We start from the raw sequence: 18,385 nt of genomic DNA, 5'->3' as shown, positions 1-18,385 counted from the left end.
AAAAGAAGAGAGAAAAATTATAGAAAATCGATAAAGAATAATTTTGATGGTGAAATTTTAATTTCTATGATTTATTTGTGTGCCTCTGTGAAGAATTTTTAATCAAAAAATGTTATGTTTGTATATAAAGAATGTAAGGAATGTTGATCATGTGAAAAAAAAGATAACATGTTGTTTAACTCGATGTGTAGAGAACGGATTGAAAAATCGATTGCAGAACGCCACTTCCTGAAGCGTCGTCCGCCGGAAGTACGTCCTCTGTTGTCACTGACGAAGACGAATCGTATGTGAGGGGAAACTCGATACACTATTATTGCAACTTTTCGACGGAGTAACGGCTTGATTTAACAGAATTCCTTACCATTCTGGATTAATTGTTTCGCTTAATAAATGGATTTCAAGTGGAATATTTAGGATTATTAAAAAGATTTCCAAATTTTTGAATATTTAATTCGCATTATGCAAAATAATAATATTGCAAAATTTAATTATCATCAATTTCCTCTAAATTTCATCCTGAAAAAGATCCAATAATTAATAATAATTGTTCCATTAACATATGCATCGAATTCGTAAATGGCTGTTCAGATTTTGATATTCTATTAACATAACGATTAATCTGCAACAATGAATTTTCTATATTAGTCGTAATAATTACATCATTTCATATTCCAATTTTAAAACACCGTTGCGACACACTGATTGCCACCAGAAGAGACCCATATATACCAACGCATTCGATGTAATTTAATTACCAATGGAAAGATCTGGAACCATTATATATTGTTATATGAACTATGCGTATCGCGGAATACGATTTTATATGCAATCGATTTCGTAAAACTATGAAATTCTAAAGATACGTCATATACTGGCATCAAATGAAAATTGACAAATGAAATAAATATCATCAAAAGAGAGAGGAAAATTTACTTGTTGCTCTTCAAAGAAGAAGAATCAACACCCTCGACATAATAAATTACCCCGTCTTTCGTAGCATCGTTCCCATGCTAATTAATTCCGCAAAAACTCGATCGCGTTTGCACGATTACGATTACGACGTTTGCGGCTTGTTCTTCGCCAACGCGTTTTATTATTACTCGATTTGCATATATCCTCCCGCCGTCGCACGGCAAGTTATGCATAATTATCTTCAATTATTATAACCTGCGAGCCTTGGACGAGGCGGTTTAACAACCTTTCCATCCTTAGCCGGCCTCTGTAATTCTCAAAGGGAGCCCCGTTTTGAAATTCTATGGAAAATGAAATGAGAAACGTTTCCGCGGGGATTCCGTAACCGATTAGAAATGTAAAGTTTTCACGTTGCATAAAGAAACTTGCAAAGGATGCAACGAATTTTCCATCCCCTCTTCGTGTTCAAGGATGAACTATTTACGTTAGAGAAGGGTAGTAGTAGTAGTAGTTTCTGAAAGGGTAGTTATTCAGGGATTAATTGGCGAGAAATGTCGGTGTAAAGATATTTGTAAGGTGTGTGCGTGTAAAATTTAAGGAAATTTACAGAGGAGCTTATGGATGTAACATGCTTGTAACTTTAAAGGGGATATTGCATTTATTTTGAAAAATTTTCTAACTTCTTTCAATTCGACGAATAATAATAATTTATAATTAAAAATAATAGAATTCTCTTTTACATCGAATAACATGACTAAATGATTTTAAATTTTTTGAATTTACTTTTAAATTTACGTTTATATCCTGTTATAAAATATTGGTTCAATTTTGCAAAAAGTTCTTGATTAATTTCAAATTTTGAATATTTAATACAGAAGAGAACAGAGGAATTTAAATTGAAATATATTACAAAGGGATCTCTTTTATGAAATAATAATTAATACAGTCTAAACTAAAATAACTAAAAGTCTATATTATTGAACTTTAATTTTATTATAAAATTATTAAAGGGAAGAAAATTAATATTCGTCGGGTGAAAATTTAAGATTGGGCTTGTCGCGGCATATATTTCGATTGGCATTTTTCAAAAAGGACAAGTCCTCTCTCCAATTTGATACGAAATTTCTGCATTAAATTGAAATTAATATTTACGAAAGCAAAATATGCAATTGAACTGCACAATTATAATATTTCATCGGCAGAAATATCGTACGGATTGTCAACATCAAGTTGAATTTGGCGTACGAATAATAACAATTATTATTATTCGCGATAATAATTTTGATTTTTTAATTAAACACGAAATAATTAATAAATCAATTCCTGTTTCTTGAAAAGGAAAATATTAAAAAATCTTATGATGTTTACAAAATGATGAATCTTTTTGTGTATGTGTATATGTTTTTACGTAATATAATTCTGATATATTAGATCGTTTCATGAAATGAATTCATTTTATTTCGCGAACGCATTAAATCTGTCAGAATTTGAAAACGAAATGCGCAGCCAAATAACATATGTACAATAATATTGTACGTCAATTTAAAATTTGAAGCAAATACAATGCGATCGGTATTTTGTCAATTGTTTGTTATGAAATGACAGATTATCAAAGCCAATCATGAATCAAAACGAAATTCGAGTGTCCTTTTTTCACACGAGCAGTCTGAAGCTAGATATAATGCAATGGAAATTGCTCGTAGCATATTTTATCGATTGAATATGATGGATGATAGATCGTGTACCGAAGTGAATGATAATATTATATAGATTTTAAATACCGATACCATTTATTCGAGAAGACACGAAAGAGAAATTGGTAAGATCATCTGAAGACTTTAAACAAGTTTTGTATAGATTAAAGCACATCAAACATTGTCAAAGCCAAAAAAAAAAATCATCTAATACATTTAATGGAAAAGCAATAATGTCTTCTCTTCTTTCACGATATCAAAAAATTTGTTTTTTTACGTAATAAAATCATCATTCTGATTTTTTAAAAGAACATTTTTAAAGGCTGTCATGTTTTCGAGTGTTTTCAACTTACTTTTTAAATCGGGAAAAAAGTTGAGTAACTTTACGAAAGTTACGAAAGTTAGATTCAAGGAGATATCCCTGTTTAAAATTAACATTTTTCCACTTTATCTTTCTAATTGAACGTTCTATTAAACGTTCATCGTGTTCTTCATTTTTTTACAATAATAAAAATAATAAAAAAAAATTTTTGAAAATTTTAATGTAACGTATCTTTCAATTTTTGTTTAAGTTTCTATGCGAACATGTAATATCCTCAGTATTTATAAGATTTATTAAACTCTTGATGGGAATCATAAATTACAATTTCAACTGAACAACGCATACGCGTAAAAAGATTTATTAAAAATTCAATCCACATTCTCGTCCAGGGACGATAAAATATCTTCTTCGAGCAATACCAACAAACAAATTCATTATAATTTCGCTTACACCTAAGGCTAAAAAGTAAATACAACCAATACACGTGACTGGGCTAGCAAAGTAGGGACCAAAATCGGACCATCTCTCAAAGGTGTGGTCTTTTCCAATGTGCGTCGTATCGTTTCAAAGCGTTCTCTTCTTCAATTAATCATCCCTTTAATTGCGACGATCAAACTTTCGCGTTTCGACACCTGTGACCGCGTCGAAAACAAAACGCGGGTAGAATTTTAATTAGGCGGAGATCTTGTTTAAACGAAAACGAGCTGAACGAAAGCCTTCCTTGTTGTTTTTCCGCGCGATCCACCTCAATTTTTCCCTTCAATTTCCCTTCTAACGAGGTGGATGGTTAAGAAACTTCTGTAAATTCCTTTTTCTTCCTTCGCAAGATGTCCATTCTCACGAATATTCGCTCGTGTTTTTTTTTAGAAATTTTATGGACCAAGCTGATCTGTTTATCCCTTGATGTTTCTGGGATAACTTGTACTCTCATCTTCTAAATTCCAATTGATTTTTTTTCTTTTCCGGATTTTTTAGGAATAATATTCTGATTCTTTAACCTTTCTTTCTTTTTTTAGAATGCATCAAATTGACACGATTGATGAGAGTTAAAGAAGCTACTATACTTAAACGATTGACTGATATTATATCATACACTCTCGATGTCCAATGTTCATATTCACTTCGTGCAGTCAAGCATTGTTTTATCCATTAAAAGACATGTTACATTAAAAGTTCTATTCAATCTCTGTTGTAAATTAATGGAAAATTAAAGTACATCCAATGCTATCCGATTTCGATTTCTCTTAAAAATACATTGTTAACATATTTTCGTATGTTTCCTTTGATCCATCGTAATACTCGAGATCTGAAACAGTGACAAACGATAGAAAACACGCGGTTATCGGGCGATGAATTTGTGTACACGAGTTTGCGGGAGAAAAATGTTTCATTTGTCAAAGCGACGTTCCCGCTTTGAGCATCGTGGAAGTTAATCCTTTGACGATTAAGTGCCCTTCGTAGTTCGCAAACTACAGGATTTTAATTACTTTATCTCGACCCTTGATGTGTGCAGTGATGTTTTTCAACGTTAAATAATCTTATGTTAAACGATCGTTTATCTATTTATTTATTTATTTTTATTTTTATTTTTTATTTTTTTTTAAGGAATAATCGAGCGTGATAAATGGATGAGAACGAAAGAGAGATGGTATTCATTTTGTAATAAAATATTGTAATATTTATTTTAGAATTATTTCAAAAATTAGTGTGTTTTGTTTGGTAAATAGTAATTGAAGAGTAAAAATAAATATAAAAAAGCTGTGTAGAGATCAATTATTTTTTTATTTATCGATATAATAGATGAAAACTCGTTTTATCGTTTTAAAATGTGAAATTTTATTAATTAATAGAAGGAAAGAGATATATAAGATTTAAAAAAAGGTATTAAATCTGTTAATATTAAATTTTTCGCATATTAAATTTAAATTCCATCTCTCTAATATTATATTACGTATCCTTAGATATAATTTAAATTACGTAATATCTATTTAAATTTCGTGTAAAATAATAATATTAAGGAGATTAAATTAAAAAATCAATGAAAGGAGAAGTTCTTTTGAAAAACAATTTTCCATACATTGTATTGATGAAAACTAAAAAGAAAATATCGCATAATAATCTAATGAAAATAATTTAATAATAAAAAGAAAAATTATCCGAATCAAAGAAACAAATTCGAAGAAAATGAGAAAATAAAATTCTCCCCCCAAAAAAATATATATTTCCAATGCTCCTTTTTACACAATAATCCCTAATTAAGATATTTTGTCGCGATCGCGATAATCCGTTTTTACCCTCGTTTAAATTTCCCTCCGCTATGTTTAATAATCTTTTATCGATGCAGATCCCCCGCGATACGATCTCTCCTTCTCCCAATTACGATTTTCCATTTCGCCGACAAGCTTGGTGACCAGTTAATTCCCTTTCGACGTGGAAACGTCGAAAGTCAAACGTGACAGAGAGAGTGAAGAAGGGATGAAGAGAAGAAGAAGATCGAAGGGGGATGGCGGAGGAAGTTGAAAAGTTGAACGAAGGGGGCAGGGGGGTTTGCAGTTTAATCGAGAAAGGGATTTCGTTTGGCAGTGTTTTCGAAACTTTCGAAACCGTTCCCGGCAGAACTCTCTTGGTTATTATTATGTCAACTAATTACTCTCGTCAAGGAATAATGGCGTCCAGAGTTCTCTAAAAAGATAGATAGGCGTGGTCTGATACGAAGAGATTAATTCGAGGAAGAGAAGATTATATATTTTTTTTTTTTTTGCATAATTATTAGTATTTATAATTTTACGATAATTAAGAAACTTTTTTTGGAATATCAAATGAAAGATAATTTTTATCCAATCTGCTAATCGTAAAAATACGTATGTATAAAAGGCATGCATTAATTGTAAGATATTTATAGAACTATGAGAAATTTTATACTATTATTTTGAAAGTAATTTTTTTTTAATTGACATAGATGGATATTAATTGCAAGATGTTTATAAAAGCATAAGGAATTTTGCGCTACGTGGTAATTTTGAAAGAAATTGTTAATAAGAAGAATGAATTAGCCCGTTGCGACGAGGTCTTTAAGTAAAGGTCTTTAATCGCGTCTACGCAAATAATTATGAAAAATTCGCATGAAAATTACAGACGTCGTATATCATCCGTAAAGAGTAATTACTTTTCGTTATGAAGCCAGAATTATATCCTGATAATTTAGAATGCTTTCTTAATCGCCAGGGAGGGAACATACATAATTTTGGGGAGCTGGTTACTTGAGATGCTCGAAACGATATTTTAACATAATCACGTCTATGAAAATTCCTTAAACAGGGTTTACTTTATGATTAAAAAGTCAAGCAACGTGTTTTTCGTTAATGAAAAATTTTTTTCTTTTTTTTTTTACCGGCAGCTTTTTCACGTACAGTGAAAGAATTTCAAGGATAAAGAAGCGAATATATAATCTTACGAAAGTTATTAGGACGCTAGGTTCATTACACTCATAGAGTATATTCTAAAACATTTCTCGTTGGAAGAAGGAAGAGAGGAAAGAAAGAAAAAAAAAAAATGAGAAATAAAAAAAGGAAAAAGCAGCTATTTCCTTATATCTCGATATTACGAGATATTCCACCGCAGAAAATTTCACGTTTCCTACAATCTTATGTATATAAAAAGTATTCACAGAAGTATTCAATTCATTAACTTGATTACAAGATATAATTGTATTGTTCGATGAAACGTTTCCATAATAAATAGATCTAAAAAAGAAATCATGGCTTAATCTTGCGTCAAAGCAGCCTTTTGCAATTTTCTTCTCATCGTGAAAAAATGAAAGATCGTATTACACCGCTTCAGGATAAGAAGCGGAAACAACTTAATTGCATTAATATTAGCAACTCAATGATTTGTTTTAAAAAGAAAATATATTACAAATGGTGTATAAAATATAAATGGTTCGAACCGATCCAATTATTCATTCGATTATTTGGATTCTATTTTTTTTTCCTGATATTTTATCGTGAAATAGAATCACGGATTCTGAATTTGATTTTTTTAAACATGAAATATTTTATTTAATGGTGATTGCAAGGGGTTGATTTGTTTCATTGCATTTCGATATGGATATTGGTAAAAGTATTCTATCTTTGAAATATATTTTAATAAAATGAAATAAATAAATAAAGTGAAAATAATATTTCACAATATATTTACGATTGTGAAATTATTGTTATTGGTAAATATTGTAAAAATATTTCAAAAATAATAAACGATATTTGTGTTTTAAAATAAAAATTACATATAAATAACTTTAATAAATATAAAGATACTAACATTTCACGAAATTACCTTGTTGAAATATAATTTTCCAAAAAAAGAAAGAAGACAAATAATTGCAAATAATTATAACTCACAAAACTTATTCTTGAGAAATTCATATACATTACAACATAGACAATCACACCCATGTATCACACATGTTTTACATTATTCAACCGCAAACTATTCCACATCCAAAGAAACTTGTTTCTTCTCAGAATTCCAGCCCGTCTCTTCCTCGAGAAACTAACGCCAACAGCTTCTTTATTTCAGAAATTTTTATTACTCCACTCTCCCTTCCTTCGCCAGTGTTCTTTCTTTCACCGAAGGAGGGAAACTGCTCTCTGCCACGTGCAAACTTGTTTTCCTTTTTTTTTTTCCTCTCTCTTTTTTTCGATGGTGCAGCGTGTTAATGAGGCCGAAAGTCCGACATTGAATGGTTGAATGTTAGCGCGATGCAAGACCCTCGCGTTTTCATCCCCCTTTTGCTCGCTATTCAGTCTTTGCCTCTATCACTCTATACAACCGTTCGCTACACTCTTTCTTTCGCTGTTTGATCACTGTACCCTTTTGATGTTGTTCCAGACATGTCTGTGTATTTCCAACTGACCCCCGGAAACCATCGATGGAATATCGATTTTCCCAACCTTTATTTTTAGCAACCATGAAAGTTTTGTTGCGAAAATTGCTCTGCCATTGGATCATTTTTTTTTTTTTTATCTTACATTGCATTCGTTAAAATTAATTCTAGTGACTAATTTAATGTGACAATTCTTGGTTATAGACCAAGCAGTGATTCTAATTTAATCATTTTATGCACGAATCAACATTCTACGGATCAATCTTTCAAATTTCAGAACACTTTTGTTCCAACGATTCCCATCTCTCGCAAGAGTCGCATAAATCACCATTTCCTATCCATGAATTCTCGATTAAACTCGGGCCCTGTTTTGAATATTCAACCCAATAGATCTCTCGTCTGATCGTTGGCGGCCACTCATCCCGCAAAACAGAAACACTCGACTAAAACAAGGAAGGAAGGGGAGGGAGGGAAAAATTGCAAATCAGAATTTCGTTTCGGCCACGACCGTTCAAGAATCTCTCTTACCTTGAGAAATAGTGGCCGTCCTCTCCTATAACGATATTTATTAACCGACGCATAGCAATTGACGTTAAACGGCGACAATGCCGGAGACAATGGGTTGAACGTTGAACGAGCTCAGGGACGGATCCTTTTTCCTCCCTACAATGGAGATAATACCGCGAATTTCTAGAGCAAATCTTCCGACCGTGCGCCTCTTTCCTTCCTTTCTTTCGATATTTTTCACCCAGCCGCACAAATTTCTTGTTTAAAAAGGCTCTGCAGGGGGAGGGGGACGATTATTCTTTATTAAATGTGTATATACAAGAACCTTTAACGGTCGGACAATGGACGACGTCTCGTTGTTTTCAGCGTCGTTTCGAATTCAAAAGGGGGACGCTGCTGTTTGGTGGAAAGCAGTGAAGTGGATTTTTTCTTTCTAATTACGAATCATCTTGAGGTCGTAATCACGGCAAGGAAATCGCAGAGGATCGGTCGAACGTGTAATTTCGTTTGTCTCTTTGACGAGGATTCGTTTCGGTTTTCGTTTGCTCGTTGATCGTTCGACCGATTGATTTTATCCATTGGGTATTGGAGAAAGATTCTTGGAGGAATATCGTTTGTATCCGTTTTATGGCGAAATAATATCTGTTTTTGCATAAAGATCTCTCTTCTTACGTCAAGATTTTAATCTGATAGAAAAATATCGAATAAAATGATATATGTACAAAAATTTTAATCCACTTCTCGTATCCAAGCAACAAAAACTGAAGTTAAATCAAGAAAATCCTATAATTCTTCTAAACAAACTTCACTTCGACCATCAACCTATCTCAAACTTGGAAAACCTCGTCTCAAAACCAACGAAAACTTCATCCTTGGAATCAATGGAAATCGTCCAACTTTCCCTCGGAAAAATCCACGAACATGGCCAATTGGCAATCAATCCTTGCCAAACAAGCCCCTGAACTAGCATCAAGCGACAACAACAGCGCCATCCTCCCATTCGTAGGGAGCCGTAGCACGATCCACATGGTAATCGACGCGAGTGGATGTCCCCGCTAAGTAATGCAAAGTGTCCGTGAATAATGCATATGGCGGTTGCTCGTATTCAGGGACACAGGTGTAAGTAACGCATTAACAACAGGCGTTAGAGGCGCGGTGCACGCGGTCAGACATTAAAACAGCGTCTAATACACGCTCCCGCGCGGGAATTAAGCCGCGAAAACTTTTCTCTCCGCATCCCTGTTCTCTCCGCGCCTCTCCTCCCCCATCGTGAAGAGAAAACCGTTGTTTCTTTCATCCACCTCGCGTGCATCGCGTCAGGTACCTAGTAAATACCGTATTCTAGTTGGTACGCCAGTGAAAATAAGACGATTGTCCCTGGAAACGAGTTGTTTCCGAGGCAATTTTTCCATTCTTGGCCAACGAAAGTCGAGAGCTGATCTCCTTTTCATTCTTTTCTTATTCTCGTGCTCGTTCGAGAACTTTGTATGCGAGCCCGTGATAATGGTTGAGAAATCGATTTGGAAGACATTGCGAGATTTAATTTGCTCGCTTGCTTCGAATCCCATTTTCTTTTCTTGGTCCAATTGCGGTTTTCTTTCTTTTTTTTTTTTTTTAACTTTTTAATTTTTATCGAATAATTAAATTCATTTCGATTCCGTGTTGAATTTTCTTTTTTATAAAATGATTCGAGAAAGAATCATTCGCAGAGAAGAATTGGGAGGATTCGAATATTAGGAGATTTTAATATGTGACTTAAATTGATATTATTTCTTTTCGTGGATAAATAAAAGATAATAGTTTAATATAAGAAAAGCGATTTTATGTTATTACAGTATTTGAACACCGTATTGGATTCTGGAATTCTTATTGTTTTCATTTAATACAGTGATTTCAGATACTTACTATCAAAACATACAATTATTTTCACAACTGTAATAAGTTATTATATCAAGTTAAATTAAAAAAATTTATTTTACTTAAAAGAGGTACAAATAGAAAGAAAATTAAACAAAAATTTTTATTTACTCGTGTAAATTTAGAAAGATCAATAAGCAAAAAAAAAAATATAAAAATTATCTAAATTATTCATATTCCATTAATCACTCCAACATCTCATTATCTTTTCAATACAACTGTTCAACCAATCAACTCTCTCTCTCTTTCAAAAAGAAAATCAACAACTCGATCGACTGCCACCCAATCAAATCAATCTCGCCCGTCAAACACCCACACCCTCACCCTTGTCCCAAGAAAACAACCCCCAACCCTCCATCGAAAGCGCAAAAAGCCATCGTGACTCCTGGCAGACGGAAAATAATTAGTTTCCTCCCACCATCCCGGCAGGAAGTTCACCTCGACGGCCTTTTCTTCTCTCCCCCCCTTTTCTCGAACGATTCGCGTGCGTAACCCTTCCTTCCCTCCCCCGGCTGCAACTTTTCAGACGCAGCCTCGCTTTGTACATTCAATACCGTTTCGAAATCCCATGGCGATACAGCGCGTTCGCCTCATTCAATTATCACTAAACCCTGAAAACGGCTTCACATTACCATCCCCCTCCCCCATCCCACTCAAAACCCCTTCTGGCTGTTCCTATTCTTCCAACTGCGAAACGCAACGCGTGAACCCACCCCGCGCCTCCCCCACTGTGTCGCCCGCGATCCGACAATATTACTAGACTTCCGACTCAGTGTTCTAGAAAATGTAAAACAGCCGTGGCTGGCTTCTCCGTGGTGTGGCGGAATCACGTTCAATTTTGTTGCTCGCTCGATAGAGTACAGGGGGAAGAAGAAAAACTGAAGGTAGATCGGGTAGAGGGAGAGGGAGTTGAGGGTGGTTTCCGGGGGAAAAGAATGCGAATTGCTTCATCCGCGTTGCATCTGACGGGGGCCAATCCGTGATGCATCGGGGGTTTTTTTTCTCATCCGATCAGTTTGTATTTTCTTCTTGAATTTTTGTTTTTATTAGACGATGGATTATTTTTATTCCTTCCTTCTTTTCTTTTTCTTTTTCTTTTTTATCGTCTTTTTCTGCGCGATTGTTTCGGTTTGAAGGAACGGAAGGGGATTGGATCGAGGATTAGACAATCGATGAACAGATTGTTTCGTTGTTGCTGAACGTGAAATATCGATTTAAGAAAGAAGATTTGTAGAATTGTTTAAAAAATTTCATTCGTTGAAAGTTTTCTAGAATAAGTGTTCAAATATTTATTTCCACTTGCACACTTAGGGGTGAAGAAAACGAAATGGGAAAACGAGCTATCCTTTTTTTTTTTTATAAACAGTTTGATAGGATAATAAATTTCGAGTAAAATGGTTTAAGTGATTAAATTTCAGAGAACCGAGGGAAACAGTTGCTATTCGAATATTCGATTACGGAAAAATAGTGGCCGGAGCTGCAATTTCCGACGTTTCAATCTACTTCTACATTTACGTTATTTGATCGGTGTATCGATGGTACTCTTTCTCGTTTGAAATACACGTTTTCTGTCAGTGCGCGGTGAACAACCCCGTGGATTGCGCTAATTTTTCGTATCTCTACGATTTCACATTGTAATTTTGAGCAAATTTTTTGGAATCATTTAAATTTCACGAAAAATTTATTCAAATTATAGTTCAATATTGCGTTGAACGAATTTAATTCGCGCATACATTACATATATTATTTTAAAAATCGAGTTTTTATGCATCTCAATATAAATTAAACGATTGATTGAATCACGTTCATTAAACGTATGTTTTTCATTAAAATAATATATATTATTAACAAAGATTTAAACAATAATACAAAATAATTCTATAAATGCTTGATCCCATAAATTACACTTTCTTCAAAAATTTATATTCAATGTAAAATTGATCCAACTGGTCTGTTAAGAGGAAAGAAGAATCTTGGTAAGGTAAAAAATAATTACGTAAAATATTATTCTATAATTCTTGATTGCATAAATTACACTTTTGTCCAAAATAGGGACAAAATTTATTACTCGATCTAATAATATCTTCACGAATGTACACTTATATCCGTTAAGAGTTGAAGAAAAACTTCGCTCTCTACGAAGCAAGAAATAACGGGATACAGACGGAAGAAGCTAACAATGATATAATACCGTTACGAAGGAAGGGGTACAGGGGTGAGATTAGCGAGAAGGTTGAGAAAAGAAGCGGCCGTTTAAGTGGCGACAACGGATACGGAGAATGGAAAACACGGTCTCCGTTTAATGCTGTTATCATGGTGGACAACGAAAGGAAATATGGCGACTATTATTCGCTGAATACTTTTACCTTGCCGCGTATTTCTCCGTTCCTTCTCTTCAAGATGCACCACCACTTGGCATAGAGGGAACATCCTTCCACCATTGCTTTTTATTCGTCGGAATTGTCGAGCATTTTAAGAGCGTAAATTATAGAAATCGAGAAGTTTAGTAAAAAAAGTAATCTTTATTTTTCCTCGCACTAAATGGATGCTTCTTACAGATATGAATGCACGTTCACACATCACTTAAATGTTTATAATTATGTGTAACACAATAAGAATATAAACATAAGTTGTTTATATCTCAATAAAAATCACAATAAACACTTCTAGTATTAATGATAGAATTTCAAGATATGGAGAAACGAAAATTGTGTCATTATAACAAGACAATAATATTATTAATAAAATATTATTATATTATATTGTTATATTAAATTGTTAAAATATATATACACAAATTATAATGTGGATTTAAACATAATAAGCTTATGTTTAAAGTTATCAAGTAACTTATGGAGTGTATATCGTCGGACCTGGTTGTTATCGATGGCCAGGATTTGGGGTTCCTCCGTCCAGAAATTAGGACTGTAATACGATAAATTTTCACGAGCGAGCGGACCGACGGTTGAAAAAGCGTAACCTCGTTTGTCCACCGGAAGTTTCGTCGGACGAGAGGAACCAGTGATAAATTCTGTAATTGAAGAAAGTTACTTACCCCGCCACTCGTCGTTCACCCCCTGTGGATGAGAGAAAGTGAACGAGCGTCGAAGAAAGAAGATGGAAATGCTGGATGATTTGTCACGTTGATGAAAATATTCGGAGGATGTATTGACGTATATAGAATTCATGAAGGATGAATGAATGATCTGGAATTTTAATTGAAAACATAGCCAATTTTGTTAATTTTGTATTTTTTTTATTTATTAATTTATGGTTTATTTGCAAAAGATTTTCAGAATAATTTTTATATTTTTTTTTATTAGTAAATCATAATTTGTTCAATTTTTTTTTAAAAAAAATTTGTCTCAAGTTTGATAAATGTAAATTGTAATTTATCTGACTTTCAAAAAAAATTTTGATGTCCTTTGTTTAACAGATATAATTTATGATTTATTTAACTTTCGAGGAAATATCTTTTCATATATTTTATACATTTTTTAAAAGATAAATTTATTTTTTATGATTTGGATTCTTACAATTTTTAAGTAAAATATCGTTCTTCTCTACAAATGTTCGAAAAATATTGTAATATGTATATAAAATCAAGTGCAGAGAAGAGGCAGGAAATTATGAAATTTAATAATGCAATCCAATTACCATTTCTGCAATAATTCCGATCTATGAGAACTAATGTCCATATTTTACATATGGACAGAGAAATTTTACATATAATTAGAAATTTATATTGCAAAGTTTAATCTCGTTTATAACATAAAAATGATTTCAAGTAATTAACAATTATCTTTATAATTATGTGAACGTATTATATCGATCAGCCATTAATTATTTATCACCAATCTAAAAACTTCCTCGTTATAATTAGATTTTGTGTTTTTGTTAATTAAAAAAAAGGAGAGAAGCAAATAAACAATATATAAAATCCCTTATCTTTTATCGATTTCTGTATCTAAATTACAGGATGCAGAATTTTATATAAAACTTTTGAACCTCAATTTCGTTTTTCTTTTATGTTAATCTACATCACCTTGTTACCCCTTGTTTTATTTTTTCATTTAATTTTTTCAACTAATTTGTTATTTTGACAGCTAAAAATTAAAACTTTTTTCCAATTTTTCAACATCATTAGTGTTTCCATTTCAATTTTTTACAAAATATTCTCCACCTCTCTCCACTTTCATACGTATATCACGAAACAAGAATTTATCATAAATGGATCTCTATCCTCTTTTTACTGCAAGATCCTCGATTCTGAACACTATAGAGTTTGAACGCTATAGATATGGAAAAATTCCAGCCAAGGGGAATAAATTTCAAACTCTCTTAACGAACTTGTAAAAGAAACGAACTTTCGTGCAAAAATGGATGATAATTCTCCCCTTCCTGTGTGAAAATTCAAAAGTTATATCGGTTAATTTCCTGCTGGCTAACGTGATACGTGCCAGAGAGGCGAAAGTACGTGCATGAAGAATTCCGCGAAGAGTAACCATCGAATCAAGAGCTACTTCCAGCTCGTCAGTGCGTATTAGAGGTTGTGGTTGATCGGAAACGCATTTTCCAATGTGAAAACACCACTATTCTAGATGGAAACTCTTCCTCGAAGCCGGTGAACCGATCGAAAGCACGTTGCATCAGACCAAATGAAGTGGCAAATAACCGTTATGTCGAAGTTTCCTGGTCAATGCATTTGTATTTCCTTTTCCTCTTTCCTATTTTACCCATTCCTATCGTCTCTTCCTCTCTTTCTGCTCGTCTCGTTTTGACCTTTCGGACCATTTCTAAAGCGAAACGTTCAGACGAAGGGAACGTTCCCTTATTTTTTATGAAACGATCCTTTTCCACTCCATACTGTTCATCGATCTTTCATCCCTATCCCTAACCGAGGTTTATGGGAAGAAAAATCGAAGTTTTGAAAAAGAGAGGCAATGATAGATAAAAGAAGAGGCAATTGAATATTTAATATTGTTGAAATAAGTTGTGCAAGAAGTGGAGGGATGAAATGAAAGTTTCGAAATTTAAAAATTCTGAAAATATGAATTTCTCTAAAATTTTCTCGCAAAATATTTATAAGCAAGATCTTTATCAAATCACGCTTCTTAATATATGTTAAAGAAATTTATAAAGAAAAAAATTATTACGAAATATTATTCGTTTTTGGGGAACTTTAATAATAAAAGTTTCGTTTCGCTCAAAATACGACCGTGATTTCTCGAAAGAAGTTAGGATTATAATTTTTCTTCGTTTCCATCCGGTGTTGAGAAAAACGAAATGGAGTGAAACTAATTTTCGTTCGGTCGAAGGAAACCGGCCGTTTATATTTAGTTTAAACGCTATCCGCGAGCGTATCTGGAACAAGGTATTAATAATGCAAAACGAGGAAAAAGACGTCGTACGTTTACCCGTTTACTGGCACGATTCTATCGATTACTGGATGAATCGATAGAAGGAAAATTGTGTTTACCCCGCGCGTAATGCGAAGAACGTTTTGTTCTTTTATATTTACACATACGATTATTGGTTATTGCATTGAGAAAAGTTTCATGAGTATTGTATTTTATTATTTAGGAAATCTCGAAGTGTTCTATTTTCAATTCATCATTTAAATTTAAAGAGAAATGTCTTCTTTGCTGTTTAATTATTCGTGATAGAGAATGATCGTTACATCCTTTATTTATTCGTGACAGTTTAGATTAAGTTTTGAAACGGTTGTTCCATTCTGAATTTGTCACCGTGAGATGTCACTTGTCGAAATGTTTCAAAGAAATAATTGATCTAAATTAAATCATTAAGTTATTAATTATACGCAGATTAAATTAAATCTTGAGATATCTATTCCGAGTTCACCATTCGAATAATAACCATTCTTCTTGAAAAACGCTGGATTTTTATTTGGAATGAAAATGTTTTTCAAATTGTTTTTCTCGTGATTAAAATGGAAGAATTAATTATTTCTAATTTTTGCAGTAATATTCGTAATCTAATTAAATTTTATTTATTATTTCATTATGTAGACGAATAATTTTAAGATTAAATGATGAATATATTATCGTGATATTGTAAATAACCGTGTCATATATTTTCGTTATAATAGCAACTTCCAAAGACCACATTGACGTTAGTTAACTGAGCGCTTCGAGCATGTGAAAAGTGGTTTTCTAGGTACGCGTCTGGCTTGTATTTTCCCGTATGTTTGTTCCAGCATAGAATCCTTCGTAAAAAAAAAAAGCGAGCTTAAGCGTGGAGAAGTTTTTAGCTGAAACTTTTGAAGAACAGTTTTTTGTGAAGTTTTTATATAACGTTCCGTTTCTTTATAACAAAAATATCTTCTGTGAAAGTAGAATAGTTGTTTTTATTCAACTTGACAAGAGCAATATTTCTCATTTCGCTTAGCTGAATCCATTTATAAAAAAAAAAAAAAAAAAAAATGGGATGATATCTCAATTCTTATATTCAAGAATTATAATAAAAATAATATTATTATTTAAAAATTACGGTCTGCTAATTTCTTCTATCATTAATCCTTCTTTAAATTTCATTTTTCAATTCCACCTATGGGAATTTAAATAAAGAGAAATCAATACGTTATATTGGACATATAATAATTTGCAATGAAATTCTAAAAATCACGTACATATATTGTGTATAACATTTTAAATATTAAATATAATTGTTACATTATTTAACTGACAATATCTTTTATCTTTTCTGTTGCAGCGCCGCCGCAGAAAGTGGAGATCAGCAATCATCCGAACAAAAAGAAGATCGAGGTGAAGGTTGGGGAATCTCGTCGTTTGGAATGTGTGGTACGATCTGCGAAACCTGCAGCCACGATTACATGGTATCGTGGAAACATTCAGATCAAAGGGGGTGAAACGTCGATTACACCTATTTCCATCGAGGGTGGTGAGTGAATTCATGGTTTATTCTATCTTTCAATTGTTGAAATTTCCTTGAAATTATTTTGGAATAAGAATTTTTAAGAAATATTTCGTTAAAGGATTCGATGAGAAAATATGTTGATCAACAGATTTTGATTTATATTAAAACAACACGAAAGAAATAAATTGTATTTCGAAATTCGACAAAATAGATTGGAAATAATTGACAGCATCCTGACAATCGGAATAGTGAATAAGACAAATGAGTTTTCTTGCTGAAATTAAGTTCAACACTTAACTGTACAATCTTCACGAGCTATGATTAATCTTTGTTTACTTGGATTTACGTGAATTATCAGTTAAATTTTCATTTTCTTTTATTAATCAAATTGAAGATTTTTCCTTTAAAAAATAATTTACCATTTTTTCGTTTCAGCATCGTTTGGATGAATATTTATATTCATTATTATATTAGATGCTTCTCTACGGATAAAATTAAAACAGTAATCGTTAATTAATTAACATAAATGAACTTCAATATTTGGTCGTATCGCATATTGCAAAATTCATAAATTGAATAAAATTTTAAATATTATTATAAATAATTAAGATATCGTAAACAGTTTCTTCCATAACAAAATTGAAATCTGAGAAAATGTTATAGAAACATTTATAATAGAATTCTAAACATATCTTTACAATTTAATATTAAATTACGTTGAAATAACATTTACAATAACACTATCATTTAAAAGGGATTTCCAATTTTGTTTGGATTTGTTTCTAAAGAATTTTTTTAAATTTTAGATGAACGCAATCGTACTTTTAATCTTCCAAAAAATAACGCAAATGAATTTGACGTATCTCCTTTTCCTCAGAGGTAACATCAATTCTCATTAACTCGGATCAATTCCTCCTACCTAATACACACATTCCAAGACCTATCCCAAACCCTTCATCCCTTTCACGCAACCGAGGTACAAATTCCTCCGGTATTAATCCCCCACCGAGTCAATCGATCGTTGCACAAAAGCGCCGCTTAAAGTGGATTCCCCTGTGTCGATTTGCCCGGATCCATCCCCCTTAATCCATTTTTACCGACAATTAAGGCCGATGAACGTAGACGTTGCGTCTAGTTTCGACAAGAACCTACCAACGAGAATTCCTCTACTCGACTCGGTGGATAAAAAAGAAAAACAAAAGGGGAACGAAACAAAAGGAAAATCGAAGAAAAAGGGGATTCTCCTTGGCTCCT

The 18,385-nt window shown here is 32.7% G+C and overlaps 1 protein-coding gene across 1 annotated transcript in view; it reads left to right on the top strand.

The window, feature by feature from the left end:
- The window catches only part of LOC122715802 (nephrin), a 371,464-nt gene that overhangs the window by 337,535 nt on the left and 15,544 nt on the right, over nt 1-18,385 (top strand). Inside the window, exon 4 of the mRNA XM_043938275.1 lies at nt 16,967-17,155. Coding sequence (XP_043794210.1) covers nt 16,967-17,155 — 189 coding nt within the window. The remainder of the gene's footprint in view (nt 1-16,966; nt 17,156-18,385) is intronic.

This window comes from Apis laboriosa, unplaced genomic scaffold (genome assembly GCF_014066325.1).
Source record: "Apis laboriosa isolate Shangri-la unplaced genomic scaffold, ASM1406632v1 scaffold113_cov153, whole genome shotgun sequence".
Lineage (NCBI taxonomy): Eukaryota > Metazoa > Arthropoda > Insecta > Hymenoptera > Apidae > Apis > Apis laboriosa.
This window is presented reverse-complemented; position numbering and strand designations above follow the sequence as displayed.